The sequence below is a fragment of the Bicyclus anynana genome, chromosome 5 (genome assembly GCF_947172395.1).
Source record: "Bicyclus anynana chromosome 5, ilBicAnyn1.1, whole genome shotgun sequence".
Lineage (NCBI taxonomy): Eukaryota > Metazoa > Arthropoda > Insecta > Lepidoptera > Nymphalidae > Bicyclus > Bicyclus anynana.
The window spans coordinates 1,287,844-1,313,885 of NC_069087.1; the positions used below are offsets into that span (position 1 = coordinate 1,287,844).

Genomic DNA, 26,042 nt, shown 5'->3' on the forward strand with positions numbered 1-26,042 from the left:
CAAATTCAAAATTAATTTATTTTATGTATAGGTTCACTTTACAAGCACTTTTGAAACATACTTTTTCATCTTGTGTGCTAAGTTTATATGTCATTAATTGGTCGATAGTTCATCAGGTTTTCGTTATTAATTCCGCCTCTCATCTTATTCCCAAGATTTTTAGCATTTCTATCATAAAATTATATTCTACAGCTTTTATTACTTCTGCCATAAACGCCTCATGATACTTACATATCAGAAATAATCTTTACATCTATACTAATATTATAGTAACTTGACGACCTCCGTGGTGCAGTGGTATGCGCGGTGGGCTTACAAGACGGAGGTCCTGGGTTCGATCTCCGGCTGGGCAGATTGAGATTTTCTTAATTTGTCCAGGTCTGGCTGGTGGGAGGCTTCGGCCGTGGCTAGTTACTACCGGCAAAGACGTACCGCCAAGCGATTTAGCGTTCCGGTACGATGCCGTGTAGAAACCGAAAGGAGTGTGGATTTTCATCCTCCTCCTAACAAGTTAGCCCGTTTCCATCTTAGACTGCATCATCACTTACCATCAGATGTGTTTGTAGTCAAGGGCTAACTTATAAAGAATTAAAAAAAAAAAAATTCTACCAATAGACAGCCACGTATTCCCACTGGAACGGGAAGTATGTGGGTGAAACCACGGGGCGTCAGCTAGTACATAATATAATGCTAACGCTTTGATGCAATAACGTCTGATGTACTTCGTGGAACGTGCTTGCTTAAGCGGTGCTTATATACTGTAACCTGAAGATGGAATGGTATTCCATATATCGCAGTGCATAAGTGTGAGTACACAGGTGCACTACGAATTAATTCACTCTCACAATCCAATAGCATGGCTACAACAGTTAGTAGCATTGCTTACCATAACAATGTAACTAACAGACCACAACAAATTTACCATTAAGAGGTTACATTCGTTAACGAATTATAATGTAACTAGCAGACGCCTGCGACTTCGTCCGCGTGGAATTCAGTTTTTCACAAATTCCACGAAAACCATGAATCCAAAGTAAAATCTATTTACGCTCCAAATCTAGCCAAATCACTACGAAACCGCAGCGTAAAGGAGGAACAAATACACACACACTTTCACACAAACTTTCGCCTATAAAATATTATTAGTGTGATGCTAACGCTTTGATGCAATAACGGAACGCACTTGCTTCGAATGTACTTACATTCGAGGCAAGTGCGTTCCTTAATGTACACTCTCGAGTTGAATATGGAATGGAATTTCATATAGCGCAGTACACAAGTGTGGGAACAGGTGCACTACGAATTAATTCACTCTCACAATCCGATAGCATGGCTACAACAGTTAGTTGCATTGTTTACCACAACAATGTAACAAACCACAACAAAGTTACCATTAGAAGGTCACATTCCACGAATTAACATTAAATACGAGTAACCAAGAATTTGGTTCCGCGTCATGCGAACCTCACAGTCGAAAACTAATTTGCGTCCGACGAACCCGGGTCAATGCATTTGACCGGGATTTTGCACGAATTCAAAACCACATATAAGAGACAGTTATCACCTTTATCTGCATTACAATAGGGTGCATAATCGCTTAATAACACTGCATTGTATACTTGCCACTGTTGGAATAGGAAAGTGGGACTTACTCTTGCACTAGGCAATGCTTATCAGGCGAAATTAAACTGTATCACTGGCTGTTGGAATCCATTTTAGATTGTCAGATGTAAAGCTCCTTTAATCACACAATTAATTGGTATTTACTAACGCCAGGATAGTGAATTAACAGTGTTTACTTGAACGTATTCTGAAGCGACTCAGTCTCAGACGGAGTAACTTCGTGTTATAGTTTAATTAACTTTACTGTAAAAATAGTGACTGAATACCTTAGTATATTGCCTAGTTCCTAAGCATAATATACTTATAAATACATTGAGGAAACATCACAAAAATGTTTATATTATTAAAATGTTAAAAACGTATAGAATTTCTGTACAAATACTTTTTATAGTACATACTAAGAATCCTACTAATATTATAAACGGGAAGTTTGTAGAGATGTTTGGATGTTTGTTACACATTAACGCCGCTACTACTGAAGCGATTTGGCTGAAATTTAGAATGGCAATAGATTTTACTCTGGATTAACATATACGCATACTTTTTACCCTGAAAAAATCCATGGTTTCCCGAGATTTGCGAAAACTGATGATTTTGATGATATGAATGTTTGTTACTCTTTCACGCCTCGACTACTGAGCCGAATTAGCTGAAATTTGGTATTGAGATTTATTATAGCCTGGATTATGAGACGAATATCTTAGCATTCCATGGATTCACCGTGCGGGTGCCGGGTCCAGCGCGTGGTAGAGAGAAAAACACCAAGCAAAGTCCAGGACTTGTACTGGACTGGATTATCCAGTAGTCACAAGTCCTGGACTTTGCCTTTACATGGTTCCCGAAGGATTTGTGAAAAACTAAATTCCACGTGGACGAAGTCGCGGGCGTCCGCTAGTAAGTAATAATAAATTTATAATTTTTAGGGATCCCTACCTCAAAAAAAAACAGAACCACTTCCACATCAAAAGAACAAAATCCCTTTGTTGTCCGTCTATCTGTCATGTTAGAAATTAATTTTCTGATACAAGTTTTCTAATTATGATATTATAGCATTTAGTTAGACAGGTTTAACGTGCGTTGACATGGCTGCTATTCTTCTTTGTTCTGAAGCTTTTTGCAATTGGCTGATGTGCTTTGACTGTTGGCGTCAAAAAATGCTAGATTATCACGTTTACTACTAGTAATTCCTAAATGTTTTTTTAATTTTCAGCTTAATTTCACTAAATAATTGTTGAATAGTGACAAAAACATTACACAATACACTATCCTAGCCAGATATGCACTGACCCTTATAAAGCTATAACTGTGATAGTACATATCTATGACAGTTATATATATAACTAGTTACATAGTTCTAGTATTAGTCTGACTACTGAATAAGGATAATTATTGTAGGGCATGCACCTCCAACTTTTCAGTTGTGTGCATTTTAAGAAATTAAATATCACGTGTCTCAATCGGAAAACATCGTGAGGAAACCTGCATTCCAGAGAATTATCTTAATTCTCTGCGTGTGTGAAGTCTGCCAATCCGCATTGGGCCAGCGTGGTGGACTATTGGCCTTATCCCTCTCATTCTGAGAGAAGACTCGAGCTCAGCAGTGAGCCGAATATGAGACGAAAAAATAATAACATCGGTAATTCGAATTATATCAAACTACGAACTAAAATACCTAGTAGGTATATCTTTAAAATGGAAAATGTTAGGTAAATGGTGTAAATCTATAGCTCTGGTTGGAAGATAAAGTACCGTATGACAGAAATGCAAATTAATAACCAAGAATGTGGCACAGATAAAACACGATCACCTCTTACATGCCGGACATTTATTCGCCATAAATCATTTGAAAATTTTAATCTTCAAATAGCGTTGGATATTACCGCCATAAAACTATCCTCGGAGAATAAATCGGGGGTACTTTGCGCTGTTCAAATCAATTTCAGCTTCAGTGTTGCCCGTTATATTCAATGTATATTTTGATTGAAAGGCTTATTGTTGCAGTGGATACTTTCGTCGCTAAGCGGTAAACTTAATGGACTAAATACCTGCATAGCCAGACATTGCGTAGATCTAGATCTGAACGCCCAAAAATCGTCCTTTACGATCCTGACGATGACATAACGGCAACGCTTCCCAAGCAACACAAATACAAGCTACACAGCGTCTCCCCGATGCTTGATATCACCCGAACGTGGACTTTTTAACTCACGATCTCGGGGGAGCTCGGACTTGATACTCAGTCCAAAACACCCTTCAGAACGGCCCTCTAAGCCAAAGTCCGAGTCTCAGAAGAGACGCCCTTAAAGAGTCGTCCGCCCATCTATTATGCTTCTGCCCGCGTGCCCTATCAAGCGATGCTTCTGCGCTCGTCCAAATCCCACGGCACTGACACTTATAGAAAAACAAACATAGCTCATTTTATGAAGGCTGAATGTTTGTATACCTAAATGCTCCTACCATGGGTAAGTACAGAAGACAATCATGGTGTTCGGAATGTGGTGACTTTTTAAGGTAGGAGATTTCAAAGTACAGATACGAGTACGAGCAAGCATGTCACTAGTTGCCAGTCACTAAGCTTCGCGTCAAACCTTTACCAATAAAGGGTCTCTAACAAAAGGTTGCCACTAAGGTTCTAGCGATTTTAGACATGATTGCATAAAAAGTCCCATAAAAAATATTAAGAATTTACTTATAGAATCAGGGTCTTTACCCTTGAAACCCTCTTCCAAACCCACCACAGTCCAAACTCCATCATAACTGGCTCCATAACTCTTTTGTTCGCACACACTTACCTAATATTATAGGAGCGAAAGGTGTGAAATGTTTAGCCTTCTAAAGCAGCTACGTTAAACAGCGTAACGGGTTATTCGATTACAAGGATAACGTAAGGATTTGTTATTTTATTTTTAATTTTAGTAGTACGAATCAGCGCGTTAATTTTTCGCATACACGCCACTTCTTTTTCCCCAATATTAAGATTTCTATAGCGGTAACCTACAAAGACATTTAGTCTTAAACGGAATTTACATAAAACGTACCGCACATGGCTTCATACGAACTGCGGTCTACCTAATTTAAGGAGAGGACGCGAGAATGCGGGTAGCAGAAACTTTTACACACACGATTAGCATATTGGACCGGCCGCGCCGTAAGCTGCTGAAAATTCCCGGCGAAATTCACAAAGTAACAAGTGAATTACTCCACTAACATATGACGGCGCATAATCAAACTACGCTGACGCTAAAATAACTTCCGCCAATTCGATTTATCATCATCATCATCAGCCAATTTTATCGGTCCAATAAAATGCCATGTCTCCCACTTTGGGGAGGACAGGGGATATTGGGGAACTTATATCCATCATGCTGTAACAATGCGGGGTGACGGGCATAGGGTAATTGGTAACTCTTAACATTCACTATCAGATGTTTATGATGATGACCGCGACTGCCGGTCACTTTCGTCTTCGAGATAGGGGCAAGTTCATCGGGAATTAAGATTTAACTTAAAAATAATTAATGGACAAATCTGACGCAGATGTTAACTAAGGTATACTTGGTTATTAACAGAAAGATGTTTCAATTCCCGCCTCGTGTCTTTACTTCAATCTTGCAAATTTATTGTTTGGGTAACATTGCGTTATTGGTTCATTTTTAATTTAAATTAAAACAATTACTAATTTTTATTTTCAAATAGGTAATAATCTCAATATTCTCACTCTATTCCATGCGAAAAGAGACGCCGTTTGTATGATTCCTCAAACGAAACGTTCCAAATTTGAAATGAAGAATAAAATTAAGCATCATGTTCCTAAAAAGGGGTTGCGAGCAAAAACAATATGTGCATTTATACGATCCATTAGCCGACACGTTATACTAAAATTACTGTAAAAAAAAACCTTACGAAAGCTCGCTTGTCCGGCAAAAACACGCGAGCTACTAGAGCGAGGTGAGAGAAATATCCAATTTAGCCGCGTTTACCCCTAAATTGCCGCCATGTTTCATCGTGATGACCGCTATCCGCCATTTTGCTCAGTGGCGCCACGCGAGCAGTTTCGCTCTGATGGAACTATATTTTTTTTTAACATTTTTAACAGAGCATTGAGACTTTTCAAGCAACAGGTACCTAAGTAAAATACTTACGATGTTTTTTTGTTTAATTTTAATCACTCGATGCAAAAGAGCTTTAGGTTTAGGACGCTAATTTGTAACAGATTTTCGGTAAAAAGTTAGTAACAATGAGGATCGGAAGTTTTCCCGATATTTTATCATTTAGATTTTTACAAAATAAAAGGATTTTTTTTATACGAGTATAACGTTAACCTCGTTTTAAATCATTAGAAAAAAAAATGTTTGAAAAAGAAATGTTTACTGCCCGTGTGGTCACCTATATTAAAATGGTTTTTAATTTCAATATTTATTATTTAACTCCAACAAAGACTCGAATTTGGAACATGTATACCAAAAGTACCAACAATAATAGAAAAACGCCCAAAACTCATGTGCTTATCGACATTTTTCTAAATTCAAATATTAAAAAAAAACAATAAAAAAGATTAAGCTTACTGAACCCACTGGTTCAGTCTAAAACCAAACCATAAACTTCATGGCGAGAGTAACGCACCTTATTCCTGAACCCTTTTTTCACAAAACCAAACGTGTATGGGTTTTTAATTCTATTTACACCCCCGCCCCATGTAGCCTGTGTGGAATGAATCCGCGTTCAGGCTTCCATCACTCACACAAATGCCTCACTCAATATGTGCGTAGGTGAGGCACTTACATTTTATGGGCCAAATCAAATTACGCTTCGGAATACCGTATTTTCATATGGAATATCTGTGAAATTGAATCGATGAATATACCTTGTGTAATTACGTTGTGTTAGACATTAGAAAGCTCAGAGTCATTCAGCGATGTAATAAACTTAAATTTGGCTGGTGGGAGGCTTCGGCCGTGGCTAGTTACCACCCTAGCGGCAAAAACGTACCGCCAAGCGATTTAGCGTTCCGGTACTATGCCGAATAGAAACTGAAAGGAGTGTGGATTTTCATCCTTCTCCGAACAAGTTAGCCCGCTTCCATCTTATACTGCATCATCACTTACCATCAGGTGGAATTGTAGTCAAGGGCTAACTTGTAAAAGAATAAAATAAAAAAAAAAACTACCACATGTAGCCACTGAAATGTCTCTCAAAAAGTTCAAAGTGTTTATGAAACGCAAGCTTTTCGGAAAGTCTTAATATAGTGTTAATGAGTATACAAATGATAAAAAAGCTTGGTGTCAAACTGTATTATACGACTATGTGCTTAGTTTTAAATAAGTTTGTAAAACGATGTCGATGTCCTTCACCGTTTAAAACACGTGATACTTAAATTCTGAAATGCAAATTAACTGAAAAGTTGGAGGTGTCAGCCCCGGACCGGATTCGAACCTACGCCCTCCGGAATCGGAGGCAGAGGTTCACGGCTCTCTATTTATTATAATATCCCAAAGGTTTTCGACAGCGTTAGCGACAGCGTATTTGATGTAAACGCCTGGCAGCTTGACATTTTGCGACATATCCAACAATTGTCGTCATATTTCAACTAATTTACAAAAAATCCTAGGGTACCTATCGTTTTATTTTAGCAAGACTGAGATTTAAACCCACTCCGTTTGGTATCACACACAGTCCTATACCTACGAGTGCCTATTACCCGTATGTAAAATAGGAAGTACTGTGTGTGACTCTTAACATTTGTTTTATTTCTTTTCATATATTTTATGTGTAAACGCTATTACATCTTCTCCGTAAAACTACTTTTTATCACATAACTTTTATAGCTGTATTATTAACATTGACATTATTTGTACTCTTTTATTAAATGTAATATAGACAAAAATTAACAATCTTTTGTTCTACCATACGGGAACATTTCTCATGAAAGCATAATTATCAAAGTACTGCCGACCTTTAATTCAATTTATATGTTACCCACACCTGACAATGTCGGCGCGAGGAGTGGATTCGTTCAGCCTTTCATCACTCGCTATATTTTATTCAATACGCACAAAGGTACACGGCACTCGGGGAAAATATTGGAAAATAAAATTCTTTCAGCGAGACCCTGCGTTACATTGGAAGTATGACATCCAATACAATCTGCCGGAGCAGCCGACTAAATTGTTTCATTCGAATAGTAGATTGCATTCTACGTAGTCTTTCTAATACTGTTTGGCTTTGCATATTTGATAGCCGTGATAGCCCAGTGGCTCCGATTCCTGCCTCCTGCCTCCGATTCCGGAGGGTGTGGGTTCAAATCCAGTTCGAGGCATACACCTCCAATTTTTCAGTTACGTGCATTTTAAGAAATTAAATGATGAAGGAAGAACATCGTGAGGAAACCTGCATACCAGAGAATTTTCTTAATTCTCTGCGTGTGTGAAGTCTGCCAATCCGCATTAGGCCAGCGTGGTGGACTATTGGTCTAACCCTTCTCATTCTGAGAGGAGACTCGAGCTCAGCAGTGAGCCGACTATGGGTTGATAATGTATTGCATATTAGGTAATGTGTTATAACGTATACGAGATTTTTTTTTGTAAAATAGTATAAAAGAAGATGGTGGATATTTTTTATTTATATCTATAAGTCTAATTACGAACCGGATTCGAACCTACGGCCTCCGAATCGAAGGCAAAGGTCATATCCACTAGTATATCATGTCTCTCATTTGTTATTCATTATTTTTGTTATTAACTTAGTTTAACTCACTATCTTATAGCCTAATCCAGGATTCGAACTCTTGATCTAAAAGCACATAGGCTAAGCACTGGACCATAGTGTTGTATCAGCATGAAATTCAAGCATGGCTATAGGGTTGAGGTAGATCACCCACTAACATGGCGGTCGGTTTGTTTCAGCAGAAACACCCTCATGTGATCTTTGAGGCGCGCACCAAGATGAACCGCGGCTGCGGCAACAAGCTGGAGCAGAACAACCAGAAGTCGGGGCGGCGGACCAAGCACATCGAGTACATACAGACAGCCCTCGCCGACGCTACCGATTATACGTAAGTTTTTTTTTTAATTTCTTTTATGCGGGCGACAGGGTGAGAAATCGTGCATGCATGCAAGTGACGTGCATCAGTCGTGGGTTTTTCATTCGTCACTACGCACCCCCTTAACGCCTCTCCTCCCCGCGGAATATCGGGAGTGTTACAAACGAAGTAGCCAAGCTATACAATATCACGTGACGGTAAGTGATGATGCAATTTATGATGGAATCGGGCTAATTTGTTAGGAGTAGGATGAAATCCAAACCCCTTTCTGTTCCGTACCGGAACGCTAAATCGTGGTATGTCTTTGTCGGTAACTAGCTACGGCCGAAGCCACACCTAGACCAATTAAGAAAACCTTAATCGGACGGGGGTAAAAAATCCGGGGATCGAACCCAGGGCCTCCGTCTTGTAAATCCACTGCGCATACCATAGCGCCACGGATGCCGTCAATAAATAAATGTCCTTTACCCATCTAGTGGGGGGTCGATGCAATGCGCTTTCCGGTGCGGGGTCACCATTCCAACACCTTGGGACACCAAAGTCCATCGGCTCTTCGAACTATATCCCTGCCCATTGCCACTTCAACTTTGCAACTCGCTGAGCTATGTCAGTGACTTTGATTCTGGATGCTGGCGGCTCGAGGTCGTGATTTTTAGCCTATACAAGAGCCCTACGTCCATCAGCTGATAATGATGTATATTGCTGGGTATTTTTTATGTCGTCTCTGTTTTACAAAATATTCTTTTTTAAATGTTTTAATCGTTAAGAGGCTTAAAGATTAACTTAAGACCAGTCTAGACGAACGGCGGGCGGGGTCGGACCAATTAAACCTACTAAGTTCAGCTCTATAACCGTGGTGTTACGTAAGCTCTAGTAATGTCTGTACTGTAAAATTCATTATGCCGTGGTACGATGCTATGCGTTTGTTGCGACCGAATTGTTTTTTTTTTTCTTTTTTGGCTACGGTAGCCAATCTCATGGTGAGATTAACCATGTACGCACTGAAGCACTCTCTTTTCCCTCACTCTCATACAGAGGCGCCTCTAGCTCACGGAGCGGCCGGGTGCAATAAACACTAGCGCCCTTTATCTTAATATATAAATGCAAAAGGTCATGTAATCGTGAAAGCTGAAATTTAGCAGGGAGGTAATTTTTAGTTAGTAGGTATCCACTAAGAATAGATTTTGCGGTTAGCCGGATTAAAGAGGTTTAAGGACGGACGATGTCGCGGGTGTCCGCTACTATACTTACTTATTGAACCCGCGCGGCGAGTAGCGCTCGGGCGCCTCTAAATTTGTGGCGCCCGGGTGCAACGCACACCCTGCACTATAGGTAAAGACGCTTCTGCTCTCATAGGCCGATGAGACGGCAGACCGACACGAGCGGTGAAAGATCAGGCGCAGGACCGACGGACATGAGGCTTTACGTGCTCTCCGAGCCACAGGGTGTACCAACACCGCCAACTTTCCAGCCCCGCATTAAGATTTTTCTTGTAAAAAAAACCCAATAACGTATTTTTTGTTGGCCTAATTTGGGATTCAAACACTGGACTTCATTGTCCATAGGTGTAACATCCAACCAAGGGACTAATGAGGCATCTACACTGCACATACTATCACACACTGTACGTACAATACAGTATGTACTGTACATAGATTTTAGGTAGTTTTTTGTGCAATTGAAGTCCACATAATACCGATACCGTCCAAACGTCACCTTAATGGCTCCACGGAAGATCAGCGCGGTATCCTTACGGACACTGCAATATGCTGAGTGGTGACCCTTTTAGGATCACATCATGCAAGTTGCAATGTATTTAATTTATTGTTTTTTTTTCTCTCTTTTTTTTGTATGATGTGTATTCTGAATAAACTTTTCTTTCTTTCTTTCTTTCTATAATATTTCTTTTTACTCTGACATAGTAGTCCAGCGAGTCGAACGTAAATAAAACAGTTCAAAAAAATTTTATAAAATCATCAAAAAAAATCATTAGCATTACAAACAGGCCTATGAATGAGTACTCCGGACGGTAAATCGCTTAAAAAATATTAGCCTCGTGACGTGAATTCCATTCGTAATGTAAAAATTAATCTACGCGCGTAGGTATTTCTGATCCCGGCAGATTAGTTCTCTGCTCGATTTCAATTTTAATTAAATCCACTTTATTTATATTATGCTCTGTGCGTGATTACGTTACACAATTTTCACGAAAGACCCGCGTTCAATATTAAGTCGGCGTATGAAATTTATGACGAGCAATTTTCGCCAAACTCTTTTAGTTGCGACGTCGGAAAATTGGTTAAAACTAAAAATAGATTAAGCGAAATAAGAAATTGCGTGTAACATAATAACTTAAAAAATTATCGTAATTATCCGCTTATTTGATAGGCCTATTTTCTTTACGAAAAGGAGCTTAAAGCTAAATTTAGCACGCTATTCTAATACCTGCAAGCTTTCAAAGATAATGTTTTATCTCTGAGAAGATTGTTGAGCCGACGCCCTGCGGTTTCACTCGCGTAGTTACCGTTTCCGTGAGAATACAGGAATAAAATATACCTATATACTCATAAATAACGTGGCTTTCTAACGGAAAAGTATTTTCGAAATCCAATAAGTAGATCCAGAGATTATCTCCTATAACTCCACAATCTGTAACTCTTTATAATGTTAATGTAGATATTAATTATAATAATAACCGGGACCAAAGGATTCAAGTATACCTACCTTCGAGTTTCCAACCAAGTCACTGAGAATTTAAAGAAGAACGAAAAATATTTCATCGCTCGACCCATGACTCGGACCAAGGACTTTAAGATCGGATACCGATAGACCATTGGACCAACGAGCCCGTTCTCTCTTCAACCAATTCTTCATTTGAGGATCGTGTTTGACGACGAATAATCAATCTATACACAATGTTCTTCCATCGCGTACGGTACCTGGTCATTTGGACGGCACTGTAGAAGGTATAGATATAGTTATGAACATTAAGAATGGTCAAAAACGTTGATTGGTCGACAAAGAGTTTCTAATTTTGTCGGGCCCACATTTCATTTCGTCGTACAATATTTTCGTACAATTTTGTCATTAAAATATCCCCGACGACAGGAATCCGCTGAATACACTGGAAATGAGCTCCGGGGTATTCGCAAAACAAATTTTAAGAGATTCGTAATCACTGAACGAAATTGCTCTGCCCCGAAGCCTTTTTTGGAAAACAGACAATGGCGTAAACGGAGCATTCGAAAACATTTTCGCGAGGAAACGAGCGGGCCCATGACAAATCACGCAGGCCACGCACCCGCCCGAACACAACCCAGGGAATTAATTCACCCCATTAAAATATACTCGGGAGTTTTGTTCGAAGCAATTCCGGGTGATATATTGAGATGTACATCCAGGCAAATGTCCCGGTGCACGCAAATATCTATGTCTGTGATTAATCAACTGACTGCCTATCTGGCACAGTTGGAAATCTGGTTTAAAATTATTGAGAGGTCTCATGTTTGTTTTTTTTTTGTCTTTACAAGTTAGCCATTGACTACAGACCTGGACCAATTAACAAAACCTCAATCGGCCTTTGGTCGTGGCTAGTTACCACCTTACCTTACCGACAAAGACGTACCGCCAAGCGATTTAGCGTTCCGCTACGATGTCCTGTAGAAACCGAAAGGAGTGTGGATTTTCATCCTCCTCCTTACAACGGGCTAACTGCCCGCTTCCATCTTAGATTGCATCATCACTTACCACCAGGTGAGATTGTAGTCAAGGGCTAACTTGTAAAGAATAAAAATAAAAAAAACTCCCTTGTAAAGTCCGTTCTAGTGAATTGAAATACAGTTGCCTACACAGAGCGGGTCGGGCGGCGCCCGCTCTGTCCGAAGGCTCACCGCATACATCACTCGGCGCACTATTTGTTGGCACAAAACCCTTTTGTCAGTGATCTTCCGAGGTATTTCTAACGGGTTACTGGAGATTTATTTATCACTGGTGAACGCTGAGAAATTTACTATCAAACGTTTCGGATTTACTTACTTTCAATATTTTAATTAAGTTATTTGAAACTCTTTTTTTTTAAAAAATCAACCGGCATCAATAAACACAAATACATAACTATTACACTAAAAAGATAAATCGTAACATCGTAACTATATCATATGTAATGATAGATTTAAAGGCGGTGCCATGGAAAAAGGTAAAGCCCTTTATTAAGTCACATAAATACCTATATTGACTTTGGAACCGCCTTCAAACAGATCATGAGATAACATCTTCTATCTATGCATTTATGCACATTATACTAATCGCAAACTGTAATGTCGTCCGTAGACTACCATATTCTTCAATATTCTTCAGAATTGAGTCTTTGATAATTTAAAGAGGAATCGAATATTGCATAATACGACACAAATAGTATAGCGCAAACCGATAGACATTCAAAATTCAAATAAATGTTGTTTTTAACCGATTTAAAAAAAGAAGGAGGTTTTAATTCGACGCGTATGCCTTGTTTTTAATGTTTGTAACTGTCATAACTTCGTCATTTATGTTGTTTCTTTCTTAGTTGAATAAACCTACAAAACATCGGAGTTATCTTACTAATTATTTTTGGCAACTGCAGCGTAATTAACCTAAGCTATATTGTTTGTAATATTGGAAGTACGAAAAGTTATTCTTCATTAAAATATCATCCAATAAATAAAATCAAAATCAAAATCAAAATCAAAAATCATTTATTTCAAGTAGGCTCAGTTTACAAGCACTTTTGACACGTCAGTTGACTATTTGTAAAGATTCTACCACCGGTTCGGAAGGCAGGTTCTGCTGAGAAGATACCGGCAAGAAACTCAACAGTTGCTCTTTTGAAAAAGTCATACAGTATTATAATTTACAATTAATAACAATTACTGTTTACATTTTTCATAGTTTTACTTTCTGTGTGAAGGTGGAAGCTGATCCAACGACCTCCAAGCATCTTTATCATTAAGGAACTCATCAATGTTGTAGTACCCTCGACTAAGTAGATGTTTTTTAACACATTGCTTAAAGCTATGCATTGGCAGGTCCATCACAGTCTTGGGGATCTTATTATAGAAGAGTACACCCAAACCTACAAAAGATTTTTTTACTCTTTGGAGACGATATGCAGAAATAACTAACTTATGCCCGTGTCTAGTAAGACGTGGGTTTAAATCTCCTTTTCGTTTGTACAAATTAATATTTTGTCTTACATATACTATACTGTTATATATATATTGACAGGCTATTATATTGAATATTACAAACGAATGGACCGAGCACATTGAATAATGCAGTAGGGCAGAACTTTCAAGCGTTTTTTTAGATTTTTCCTTGTTCAGTAGAAGTTTGCCCGACGAATTCAGTTCCTATAGAAAATAGTTCGTTAGTGTAGAATAGTTGAGCGGACTCTGTGTGGATTGCGAATTATTATGAGCCGAGGAATTCTGATTATGGAAATCAAAGGACTCTTTTATTCTCGCTTAACAATCGGCTCGCTTATTTTACTTTACCGCTTAGAATTGCTTGCGTGCTTATTCTGGTTATCTAAATATTAATATCCATTAAAGATACACGCCAAGCTCTTGTAAATATAAGCGAGTAAAAACTCCATTTGTCGCCGATAGCTTTCTTGCGATTGGTTGGTTGCGTAGTAGCGAATCATGACTGAGTCCGCCTGTATTATTAGTAGTTATATATATATATATATAAATTAGTAATAAGTTAACGTTTGTTATTTTGTGTGCATAAATATTACTGCTTATCTAAAAAAAATATATTGCCTTTATCTTTATTGGCTTATTTTAACTGCCCACTATGGGGCCTCCTCCCTTCTATGTAGGAGGTGATATGGGCAACCCACCACGCTGCTTCAATGTGGGTAGGCGGGAAAGAGCCCCCGTCCACTAATAAAGCGACACGAATCACAGTTCCTTTCACTCTTGAAAGTTTACCGCGATTTACGATAATAGTACGTATTATGAACGTCATACAGCCTCTTGACGGCCTCCGTGGCGCAGTGGTATGCGCAGTGGATTTACAAAACGGAGGTCCTGGGTTCGATCCCCGGCTGGGTCGATTGAGATTTTCTTAATTGGACCAGGTCGGCCGTAGCCAGTAACCACCCTACCGACAAAGACGTACCGCCAAGCGATTTAGCGTTCCGGTACGATGTGTAGAAACCGAAAAGGGGTGTGGTATTTCATCCTCCTCCTAACAAGTTAGTCCGCTTCTATCTTGGACTGCATCATCACTTACCATCAGGTGAGATTGTAGTCAAGGGCTAACTTGTAAAGAATAATAAAAGGTGACTGTCACCACCCATGCTATCTGAAAAACACTTTGAAAGTTCATTTGCCCCCAAAAAAACCCAATAGCTGTCACAAAAGGAAATTTAATTAAATCTTTTGATATTCCGAACATCATTCGAGATCCAATAAGCTTTAAAGACTTTTAAGCAGACCCCAGCGTAGTCGTTATATTTCAAGTCAAATCGTGATAAAGCGATGGAAATGTCAAAGGTATCATTAAAATGTTCCCGAGCCAAAGTAGCGGTAAACGTAAAGGCGACTTATCTACAAATTCATCAAGGAATACGTACTGCGAACGATTACCTGTGACAGTCAGATCTCCTACATTTTATAAAAGCTGAAGTTTGCCTGCTCATTCCTTTAATAACTATAGAACGTCAGAAAACTATTAAACGGTTCACTTAAAGTTTAATACTAATATTATAAAGAGGTAAGATTTGATTGTTTGTTTGCATTGAATTGGCTCTGAAACTACAGGACCGATTCGATAAATTACTTTACTTTATTGGGAAGCCACACTAGCCGTGTGCTATATTTTATCCCCGTATTTCTACGGGAACGGGAACAACGCGGGTGAAATCGCGCAGCATCTGCCATCTATACTAATATTATAAAGCTGAAGAGTTTGTTTGTTTGATTGAACGCGTTAATCTCAGGAACTACTGGTCCGATTTAAAAAATTGTTTCAGTGTTAGATAGCCCATTTATCGAGGAAGGCTATATGCTATATAATATCCCGGTATTCCTACAGGAACGGGAACCGCGCGGGTGAAACCGCGCGGCATCTGCCATTTTTTAATACTTTAATAGACGTAATATTTTTTGAAAGGTAGCCACTTACCACGAAGCTACATGGCGACAGGATTTTCATATTATGCAGAAGAAGATATAACAAAACACTTGGATGATTGACACTTGTAACTTGTCACTCTCGTCCTTATCTTTTAACTTTTTGTTAAAAGATTTTTCAGTAAAATGAGATGTATCTGCCCGTCGCAGGCTATTAATCAACCGAAATGCGAACTTGGTTGATTTCGACAAGAGTTCGTAAGGGAAATATTATGCAAACTGCTTGCTAAGTGGGATTAGGTATTGTGTTGTATAGAATGCATCGAGGATACGTTTCAAAAGCCGTATTTCATCGTATTAGCCTTTACTCTCGTAATTTTCTTGTTAGAACTGATTTAAGCAAGCTTTTACCTATTTCATACCCGCGATAGCGTTCGGGTTCCATCAATTTCGGAAAGAGGATATGGATGTTAAACCCACGAATCTGCTTCAGTGTAAAGTGGCGGGCTTTGTGATAAGTTTAATTGTGTAACAATCACTTATAGATGTTGAAGATAATGCCTGAACCTGCAGGCTAATTCACTAAGTTTGACGTATGTTAGTTGACATATACAAAATTGTATGTAACAAATGTCATCCGGTGCTTACTGGCAACCTTCGTGGATATCATATATTATGATTTTTCTCAGTTGATAGGAAGTTAACTTTAATAGGTTGTTAATAAAGACCAAATTAGTAAATAGACCAGGACCAGAAGAAAATTTCTTATAAGAAAGAAAATTTGAATATTTCATAGACGAAGAAGTTTAGTAGTCCGCAGTCTCATAGTTTCACCACTAGACCAGTGTGATAGACACATATATCATAGGATTTACTTATCTAGGTATTATTTTCGGGTAAAAGCCTCGTCCATCACGTATACGGCGTTCTCGTGTAGATGTTTGGAGTGGAATAAAACAAAAGGTAACCCCAATACACTCATGCATCATCCGAGAGCCTTAATGCTAATGTGTTGTGCGGAGCCGACCTGTATATCCGGTCAAATAATGTTTTGAGGAACATTCTAACAAGAGATATGCAAACAAATCCCTTGAAAAGTCAAAAATTATCGCTATCACCGTATATACCGTATTCGACTCACTGCTGAGCTCGAATCTCTTCTCAGAATGAGAGGGATTAGGCCAATAGTCCACCACGCTGGCCCAATGCGGATTGGCAGACTTCACACACGCAGAGATTTAAGAAAATTCTCTGTTATGCAAGTTTCCTCAAGATGAATATTATTTAAACGGGTACATACCACGATAAAACGACGAGATTTTTAATATCGATATTTTGACCCAGTTGCATTGCAGTGGTCACGACGGGACTGAAGTTGCGAGATGCGAAGTTGACAGCAGCTGTTAGGGGCAGAATCGATCTACCCTCTTTCTTGTTCTTTTTTTTTTTCAACAACCTCGCGTTTTTGGCTGTTTAGGCAAACTACACTCACGAAATACCCGTTTAAATAATATTCATAATGAACAACCATGAAATAAGTTTAAAATCATTAGTTCCTCACGATGTTTTCCTTCACCGTTTGAGACACGATATTTAATTTCTTAAATCTATTTTTAATTATTCAAATATAATTCATTGTTATACACCAAGTAGTGCTCTCATGGCCCGCTGAGAGACTGTGAGCCTTCTTATGAAACACGTAATTGACGATCAAGTTCCGGGTTCGTAAGTTTTCACTGGCAACACGCACCGTTTGAAGACATTCGTCTTCAGGCAATTTTGGACGGAAAAATGTTGCGTAGTTTCCCAAACGCTGCCCAACCGAGTTGGATTAGGTGGTTCGCCTATCTAGTATATACAAATTGACGAAGACAATTGACGATTCTTCATCGAAGAATCAACATACACAGCATCCAAGCGCTCTTTGATTTCGATGCGCGATTTACCTTCCAAAAACAAGAATCGGATCACCGACCAATATTCTTTTTCCATTTTTCTAAAATCCGCGGACATGCCAGCTTTCAGCCGCAATCAAAACAAAACTAAAACTCCGATTTGCCTAAAATTTTAACAATAACTATCTACTAAAATACGATACATGATAGTAAACTTCTCTTGCGGTAGTGGCGCTATCGGGCGGTCAGGCTAAGTACTTATCGGGCCGTCCAGTTAGGCTTTTAACAAAACCCTTAGGCTTTTTGATTGAGGTATCTAGCCTCAACCCCGAAAGGGGTTGGCAGATCTTACCGGGGGAGCAAGATCCCCCTCGACGTACCCCGGTAAGGAGGCAAAGCCTCCAGGCTCGAACCCCCACCCAGTTCACGGGAGGAGAGACCCACAAATCAAACTTTTAATTCCGGCATGGGATCTATCATCTACGCGAGTGAAACTGCAGGGCATAGCTAGTAGATAATAGTTATTGATTAGTACAGTTAACTATATTTTAATCACAATATAATTGGCATCATTATATTAGAAGTCAGTCATAAACTCAAAGTCCTCGTAATAACCAAAGAATAAGGCAAATAGAAAGTTCTCGAAGGCCCCTTGAAATGTGCTCGAATTTCCTTGTTCAGTTAATGAGGTACTCGGCAGACCGAAGATAAAGTCGATTAAGGTTCAAAATTAATACAGGCAACCTTTTAAGCCATTTTTTTCTTTATATTTTGGGGAGATTCGTGAATATTTTTTTTCATTAAGTTTTAACTTTGATGGCAAGATTTTTTTTTTATAATTTCTAAAAGTTAGCCCTTGACTACAATCTCACCTGATGGGTAAGTGATGATGCAATCTAAGATGGAAGCGGGCTAACTTGTTAGAAGTAGGATGAAATCCACACTCCTTTCGGTTTCTACACGACATCGTACCGGAACGCTAAATCGCTTAACGGTACGTCTTTGTCGGTAGGGTGGTAAGTAGTCAAGGCCGAAGCCTTCCACCACCCAGACCTGGACCAATTAAGAAAACCTCAAATGGTCGGATGATGATGATGCCTTCATCATCATCTTTATCATCATTATCATCATGCTCCACCACGGGCAGACAAATTTTCAGCTTTCCTAAAATGAGGAATTTCTGGAAAGCGCAGGCACTCGTTCTGTATAAAATCAACGTTATTATCAAAACTAAGATATGACATAACTCCAAACTCCGTAATAAACAAGAACAAACGAGTCCAATGAGGTTCTCTAAGTTCGTTGAGGTGTACTTGAATTTCCTTGTTCCATTAATGAGACTCTTGACGTACCAAAGGTAAAGTCGATTAAGGGTCAGTTTATAAAGGGTCATCTTCGAACCTAGACCTTACCTTTTTTTAGCTTTTTTTAGGTAGTATTAATTGCTTTGCGTTGCGTTTTAGCGTAGTATAAATTGTTGGTGTTGAATTATCAGTAGGAAGAAAGATCTGAATTTTACTACGAATAAGTAATCCAGTCAAATAAGACTTTGAATTTCCATAGAGCTAAAAATTGGTGTGAATGTTCAGAATACTAATATAAAAAGTCCCCATCAATTCCCCATTGTGCAAAAAAGTTTTATTTATGGTGAAAGTTTGCAAAAATAAGTTTTTTGTGCTTTTCAGCTAAACGGTGAGTTTTAGACCAAAAATAGTTCAGACAAAAATTGTAGATCATCCGAGTCTCTACAAAAAATTTAAAGATACATCATCGAGTTTCTTGTCACACAGCACAATCATTTAAATCAGTGATAGAGTCTACAAGTCACACTCACTTAAAAGTTTGATTACTTGAAGACATTCAAAAGTGCTTATTAACTAAGCCTACATCGATATAGAATAAGTCTCGCTGCCGCTCTAATAATAATCTAATTAGGACTACCTGAAATATAATTTGATTTGATTTTAATTTGCGTCAGGCTTAAGCAGTGGGTGGCAAATATAAAGCAAACCAGTTGTTCCCGATTTGGAAACACTTTTTCATGAATAAAAGGTTACATTTATTCCAAAATAGGTTTCCATTACGAATAATAACACAGATTTTGATCAAAGTAAACTAATTATTAAACGCCCGTTTCACCCAGCTGTGTAAACAGATTTAATTTTGTGAACGAGCAAAAAGATCAATTTGAGAATTCTTGTTTTCTATTTGAAGATATTTCGGCCATTGTGTTAAATTACGATCTATAAACATTTCTAAATTTTGTCTGAACCATTCCGAAATCCAACTGAACTGCTAGCAGACTAGAGTGGGTGCAGGGTGCCCCCACTCTGTCAAGCGTACCGTATTGGACGCGATGCTATTGGACCAAAGTTACGTAATCGTTTCCTAATTGTTGAGCGTCGCCACGTCCGGCCTGATGGAAACCTTTTACAGTCTTATTTATTTAAACAGTAAATAAGGCCCAAGTCCTGTCTTGCATGGAGTACTGGAGCCATCTTTTTGACAGCTCAGCCAAATACCAGTTGGCTGCTTTGGATGCCGTGGATCGCCGAGCCAGGAGATTCATTGGCACATATTCACCGCTTTTGACAAAACTCCAAACCCTTGAGCATCGGCGGAAAGTTGCCAGTTTATCAGTGTCTTATAGGATATATTTTGGAGAGAGTGCTCAGGAGCTATTCGACGTCATACCACCTTCGCCTTTTTACCATCGCACCGCAAGACATCGGGTGGGTTTTCATCCCTATGTTGTAGATGTCCCTAGGATCCATACAAAACGCTTTGTGTCTTCTTTTCTCATACGCACGGCTAAGGTTTGGAATACCTTTCCCAAGTCTGTGTTTCCTGATTCTTATAACTTGGGTATCTTCAAAACAAGAGTGAATAGGCACCTTCTAGGCAAGCGTGTCCCATCTTAGACTGTATCTACACTTACCATCAGGTTAGATCATGGTCAAACGTGAGCCTATTTGCATAAATAAAAATATTTAAAACCCAATTACATGAAAACCTGATTCTAATATTATCACAATAATTAACGTAGATTTTGCTAACCGATCAAATAAATCACTCGCACCGTATATAAAATTCTTGTGTCACAGTGATAGTGATAAGAGTGGTCCACCCCAAAATGTACAAGGTAAAACAATGTGTGCCAAGTCAGCTAGTAATCTTTGTGATATTCTTTGGCAGTGGTCGGGCGGTGGACTGGTGGCAGCAAGGTCTCAGCACATACGCCATACGGAGGTTCAAGCGCGACGTGCGGGAGACCACCAAGTACATCGAGACGGCGCTGGTCATCGACCGCGCCATGTTCGAGAACAGGAACGGCAGCACGCGCTCCGAGGTGGTGCACGATGCCATACAAGTTGCCAACATCGCTGACCTGGTAAGATTAAAAAAAAGAATATTTGCCTATACTTTTTCTTCTTTGCGTGGTATTGTAGCCACAGTATTCCCCCCTTTAAGACAAAAAGAAATCGTGTACACTCCGTGGTTTCACTTATACCAAAACACGCAAGGTTGGTCTGCCCGAAGACCAATCGTAATAGGTATCATTACTGAGGGTGACCCCTACCACAACCTTGCTTCTTATCCATGTCGCATCATGTGGCTCGACTTTTTGCGGATTGCAGAGCCTCGTGTACTCGTACCTTGGAGTCGAGAGTAGCGCGGATTAGGTCTGATCAACGCATCAGGCTACGACCTCGAGGTCTCTTTTCTTCCGCTTTGCCAGTGATCACTAGTGAAGAGAAGTGAAGAGCAATTTAATAATGTTATAGAAAAATTTACTACTTTTATTATCAACATTCCACATCCATTATTTTTAACCAATTTTAACGGCCCGTTAGCAGGTTATGTCTAAGTAACGATTCATTTAAGGATGGCAACTTGGAAGGACTACTAGCTTGTCTTACATCCATGTCCAGTTTCTTTGCAGAATCTTAAATCAGAGTGAGCTGAATTTATTATCAGGTTATTTTAAAAAGTACCCCACGACCTCCCTCTTTTACGCGATTTAGCGTTCCGGTACGATGTCGTGTAGCAACCGAAAGGGGTGTGGATTTTCATCCTCTTCCTAAGATGTTAACCCGCTTCCATCTTGACTGCATCATCACTTACCATCAGGTGAGATTGTATTCAAGGGCACATAGGGGTGTAACATGGTCAATTTTACAACTTCTAATTGAGAGTTTTAACTGCAAATAAAAAATAATAATAATTTTAAAGTCTAATCCAGAAGTCAAACCCAAGACCTCGTGATCTGAAGCCACATATAACCACAGGACCAAGGAGACAGTTTAAATCTACGCCAATATACTAAACACTGCTAAGAAGCAGCAATTCACAAGTTTAATAGGAGTAGTATTTTTGCTTGATATGAGGACCACCATTACTATTGCGCAAATCTGTTTTGTATTTTTTTATATTCCTTTTACTCAACCTTAGCAATTACTTTAAAAACCTCATACATAAAGACGGTAAAAACATATGCAAATTCTTTTCGTAATGTAATAAGTTTTTTCGCTATATGATTACGTCTACGCTACGTTAGCTGCACACAGACATAGCAACTTTGGTTGGACCAACTGCTATTACAAGTAGGTACATATATTTTTTAAAAGAAAACGAAAAATGTATTTATTACTATTTCGAGCTTAATCTGCTTTTGAAAAACGATAAAAATCTAGTCAATTTTGAATAAGTAGAATATAGACGAATGATAATGTTGAAATTAGACAAATGAAAATCTAGAAAAGTGCACAGTTCAGTCTGAGACCCAAGCATCCTCAGAAGACATCACTACAATATTGAACGGTAAAATAGTTTTTGTTTTGTTTTTTTTTAAAGAATATTTGTCATATTTTTTATAATATGACCAATATTCCCTTTTTCCCTCTAACTAGTCGGTAAAGACTGTGCTAGGAGTGGGTACGACAACAGACCAACGGGATGAGGATTGAACCACCACCCCTCGGTGATAAGTCCAACAGCTTTTACCGTTGAGCTATGGAGGCTTCAATTGGATAAAAGGAAGTACAAAATTACACATATCACATTTGTTACGGATCCCACTCTTGTGGGAATATCGAGACAAAAAGCAGCTAAAATCGATTTCTATAACAAATTTTAACCAGATCTGATAAGCCGTTATGGAGTTATAAATGGTGTTACCGACCCGACTATGTTTTATATTTATAAGCAGAAAGAATGTCTGACTAGGAAACTAACCATACTGTAAATTCGAAGCAGTATCTCAGAACAAGAAAGCATATTTTCATATTTCAAAAGAAGCTGAAGCGTTCGTGTCTCGGCAGAAAACCCATTGAGATTGTTAATATACTTACTAGTATAGCAATATAACATGATTATAATGGTAGCATAGCAGCAGTTTTTAAAATATAGGTATACGCTCTTGTTTATCTGTGCCGCTCTGAGTGGCTCTACGGTATGTAAAACCTAAATAGGTACTTATTTTCTCTGTCCGATCTTAACTTCACAAGTCTGGTAGGTATTTTTTTCTTTACAAAATATTTAGATTGGGGACTTATCGAAACCCGAATTTTGCTACACGAATCGTTTAATGATATACTATGAACACCTGAACTGGATCCTAACTGAAAATCAGTGCTGAATACTTCTTTTTTGTGTAGGAAGTATGTGGCAAAATGCTGAGTTAGGGCCTTTTTCTAGGTTATGCCACATATTGCAAAGCATTCTTCTTTTATTGCTCCACTTATGGAATAATTTAGAATTTAAGAATGTAATATGTGGCATTACTTAAAAATAAAGATATTTCTATCTTTCTATGAAAGTCGCTACGTCTGTCCAACGCCTAAATGTAGGTCCTTTCAAAAAACACGCGTTGCGCTCCACAATTCCGTACATTTCCCCACAAAGAGACCCCATAGCGGCACGAGACGCCCTCCGCCACGCATTTGCTCGAGTGCCTTTATGGCTGGCCCTTAACAGCCTACGTTTACTGCGAGTCTATTCTCACATGTACACACGTATTATAGATAGAAGGAAAAGAGAAAAGAAATAGAAATGAGAAAAGATTACTTTTTTTATACTTATACTATTTATAGACCAGGATGCGTGGAACATTTTTACAATTGATTGCTATCAAGTTAATTTTCCATAACTAGCTCTATCTTGATGAGACGCTCAACATTTTTATATACGAAAATTCTTCTGGTATATAAAAATGATTTATATTTTGATTCTGGTAGCGAAACGGGTTACCAGATAATAAAAAAATCTGAGCGTTGTTGGATCGAGATAATGTAACACGCAATTTGTAGGACATTGTGTTAAGTTGTATAACTATTAATTATAAAATAAAAATAAAATAAAATAAAATCTGTTTATTATTAGCTTATTTATCTATGTTAGTGCGAGATACAAAATACTAATACTAAAGCTAAAATTAATTCAAATATCTGCCACTCCTTACTGATGCACCAGGTACTGTGCGTGTACCCAGTGCCTCAATATTATGCAACAGTAAAAAAACATCTAGTTAAGTTAATTTTTTTAGTTTTTTTAGGTAAAAAAACCCTCCTCCCTACTTGTTTCAATAACGAGGTTATTACAATTTTAAAAGTCGGATCCTTGAATTTTATACATAAACTTTGTATATTTAAAATAATTGCCTGGCCATATAATGGGTCGTTAAAATAAGCTATTAGTTATGATACTATATGGTTTTACTAGATAGGTGTATTGAAAAACAGGAGATGAATAAAAACAAATTATTAATATTCAGAACAAAGCACTAGAACGAATGTAATGATTTTCAATACAAAAATAACAAATAAACAAAGCAGCAAATACAACATTGCTACTCTACCAATATTTCATAAACAAGTATAATATTTAATATTACAATATTGGTCATATTTATATTGAGGAAAAGTACTGAATGTGTAGTAATAACTGACTACAAAGGTAGCTAAAAACTGATATATGTAATATGAATGTATAAAAATATATCATTCGGAGGAATGTTTCTACAAAGAAGAGGCGAATTCTAATTTACCACTCAAATTCCTAAGGGAGAAAAATCTCGCATCAAAAAAATGTATGATGGCTTCCCAAGTTTGTTAAATAAGGGCATGCGGTAGCCAGATATTTTATAAAGACCTTTCCTCTGCTTTAGAGGGCGTATGTTCGAATCCGGTGCATGCACCTCCAGCTTTTCAGTTAAGTGCATTGTAAGAAATTTAATATCACGTGTCTCAAACGGTGAAGGAAAAACATCGTGAGCAAACCTGAGAATTTTCTTAATTCTCTACGTGGGTGAAGTCTGCCAATCCGCATATCGTCAGCGTGGTGGATCCCTTTCATTTTGAGAGGAGAGTGGAGACTCGTGCTCAACAGTGAGCCGCCTATGGGACCTTAATGATGATAAGTTCTGTCTACTTTTAAAAGCTGCTACCTTCCAACTACCGTACTAACGTATAGTATAGTAGGAGCAAAGGCGTTGTGGAGGAACCCCCAGGGGATGGTTTACCCGCTGAGTGTCGAATTTAAACTCTATGCGTTTGAGAATTTGACACTCAGCGGGTGAATGGTGGTGCCCCTGCAACGTCAATGAATTTCACTGCAAGTTTTAGCCTTTATAAAATGAAGTTATTCTGGCTAATACAGGCCCAAAGTCTAAGTTTATTTAGCACTGGCGAACGTTAACGAGTGTGGGAGTACGTACATTAGCATAGAGTACATTATCGGCTCCAAAGTCCAAACACAGAATGCTGTCAACTTCCGAGAGGACTTTCAAACATCTATATGGATATATGGATAGTAGTAGATGCATAGATTATTTGTTAGTTAGATGCAGTGTAGATGTAAAAAGAAAGAAAGAAATATAGAAACTTTATTACTACCTTATGCCACACATCACAATTATTTAAGATTATTACCCTGCGATATTTGGCATAACCTAGATAAAGGTCCCAGCTCAGCATATTGCTATATACTCCCCATAAGCAAAAAACATACAGCGCTGATTTTCAGCTAGGACCCCGTTTCAAATGCCAAAAAAAAAGAAAGAAAAGAAAAAAGAATCATCGGCCGTGATAACTCTGTGGATATGACCTCTGCCTCCGATTCCGGAGGGTGTGGGTTCGAATCCGATCCGGGCATGCACCTCCAACTATTCATTTGTGTGCATTAATTATCACGTGTCTCAAACGGTGAAGGAAAAACATCGTGAGGAAACCTGCATAACAGAGATTTTTTTAAATATCTTCGTGTGTGAAGTCTGCCAATCCGCATAGGGCCGTGCACTATTGGCCTAACCCCTCTCATTCTGGGAGGTCTCTCGAGTTCAGCAATGAGCCGAATATGGGTCGATAATGA

At 38.6% G+C, this 26,042-nt stretch overlaps 1 protein-coding gene across 9 annotated transcripts in view; it reads left to right on the forward strand.

Annotated features, from left to right (window-relative positions):
• LOC112042945 (disintegrin and metalloproteinase domain-containing protein 22) overlaps positions 1 to 26,042 on the forward strand; it is a 422,343-nt gene that overhangs the window by 335,575 nt on the left and 60,726 nt on the right. For all 9 annotated transcript variants that reach the window (XM_052881807.1, XM_052881814.1, XM_052881811.1 and 6 more), the window contains 2 exons: positions 8,529 to 8,674; positions 20,871 to 21,066. In XM_052881807.1, the coding sequence (XP_052737767.1) occupies positions 8,529 to 8,674; positions 20,871 to 21,066 (342 nt within the window). The remainder of the gene's footprint in view (positions 1 to 8,528; positions 8,675 to 20,870; positions 21,067 to 26,042) is intronic.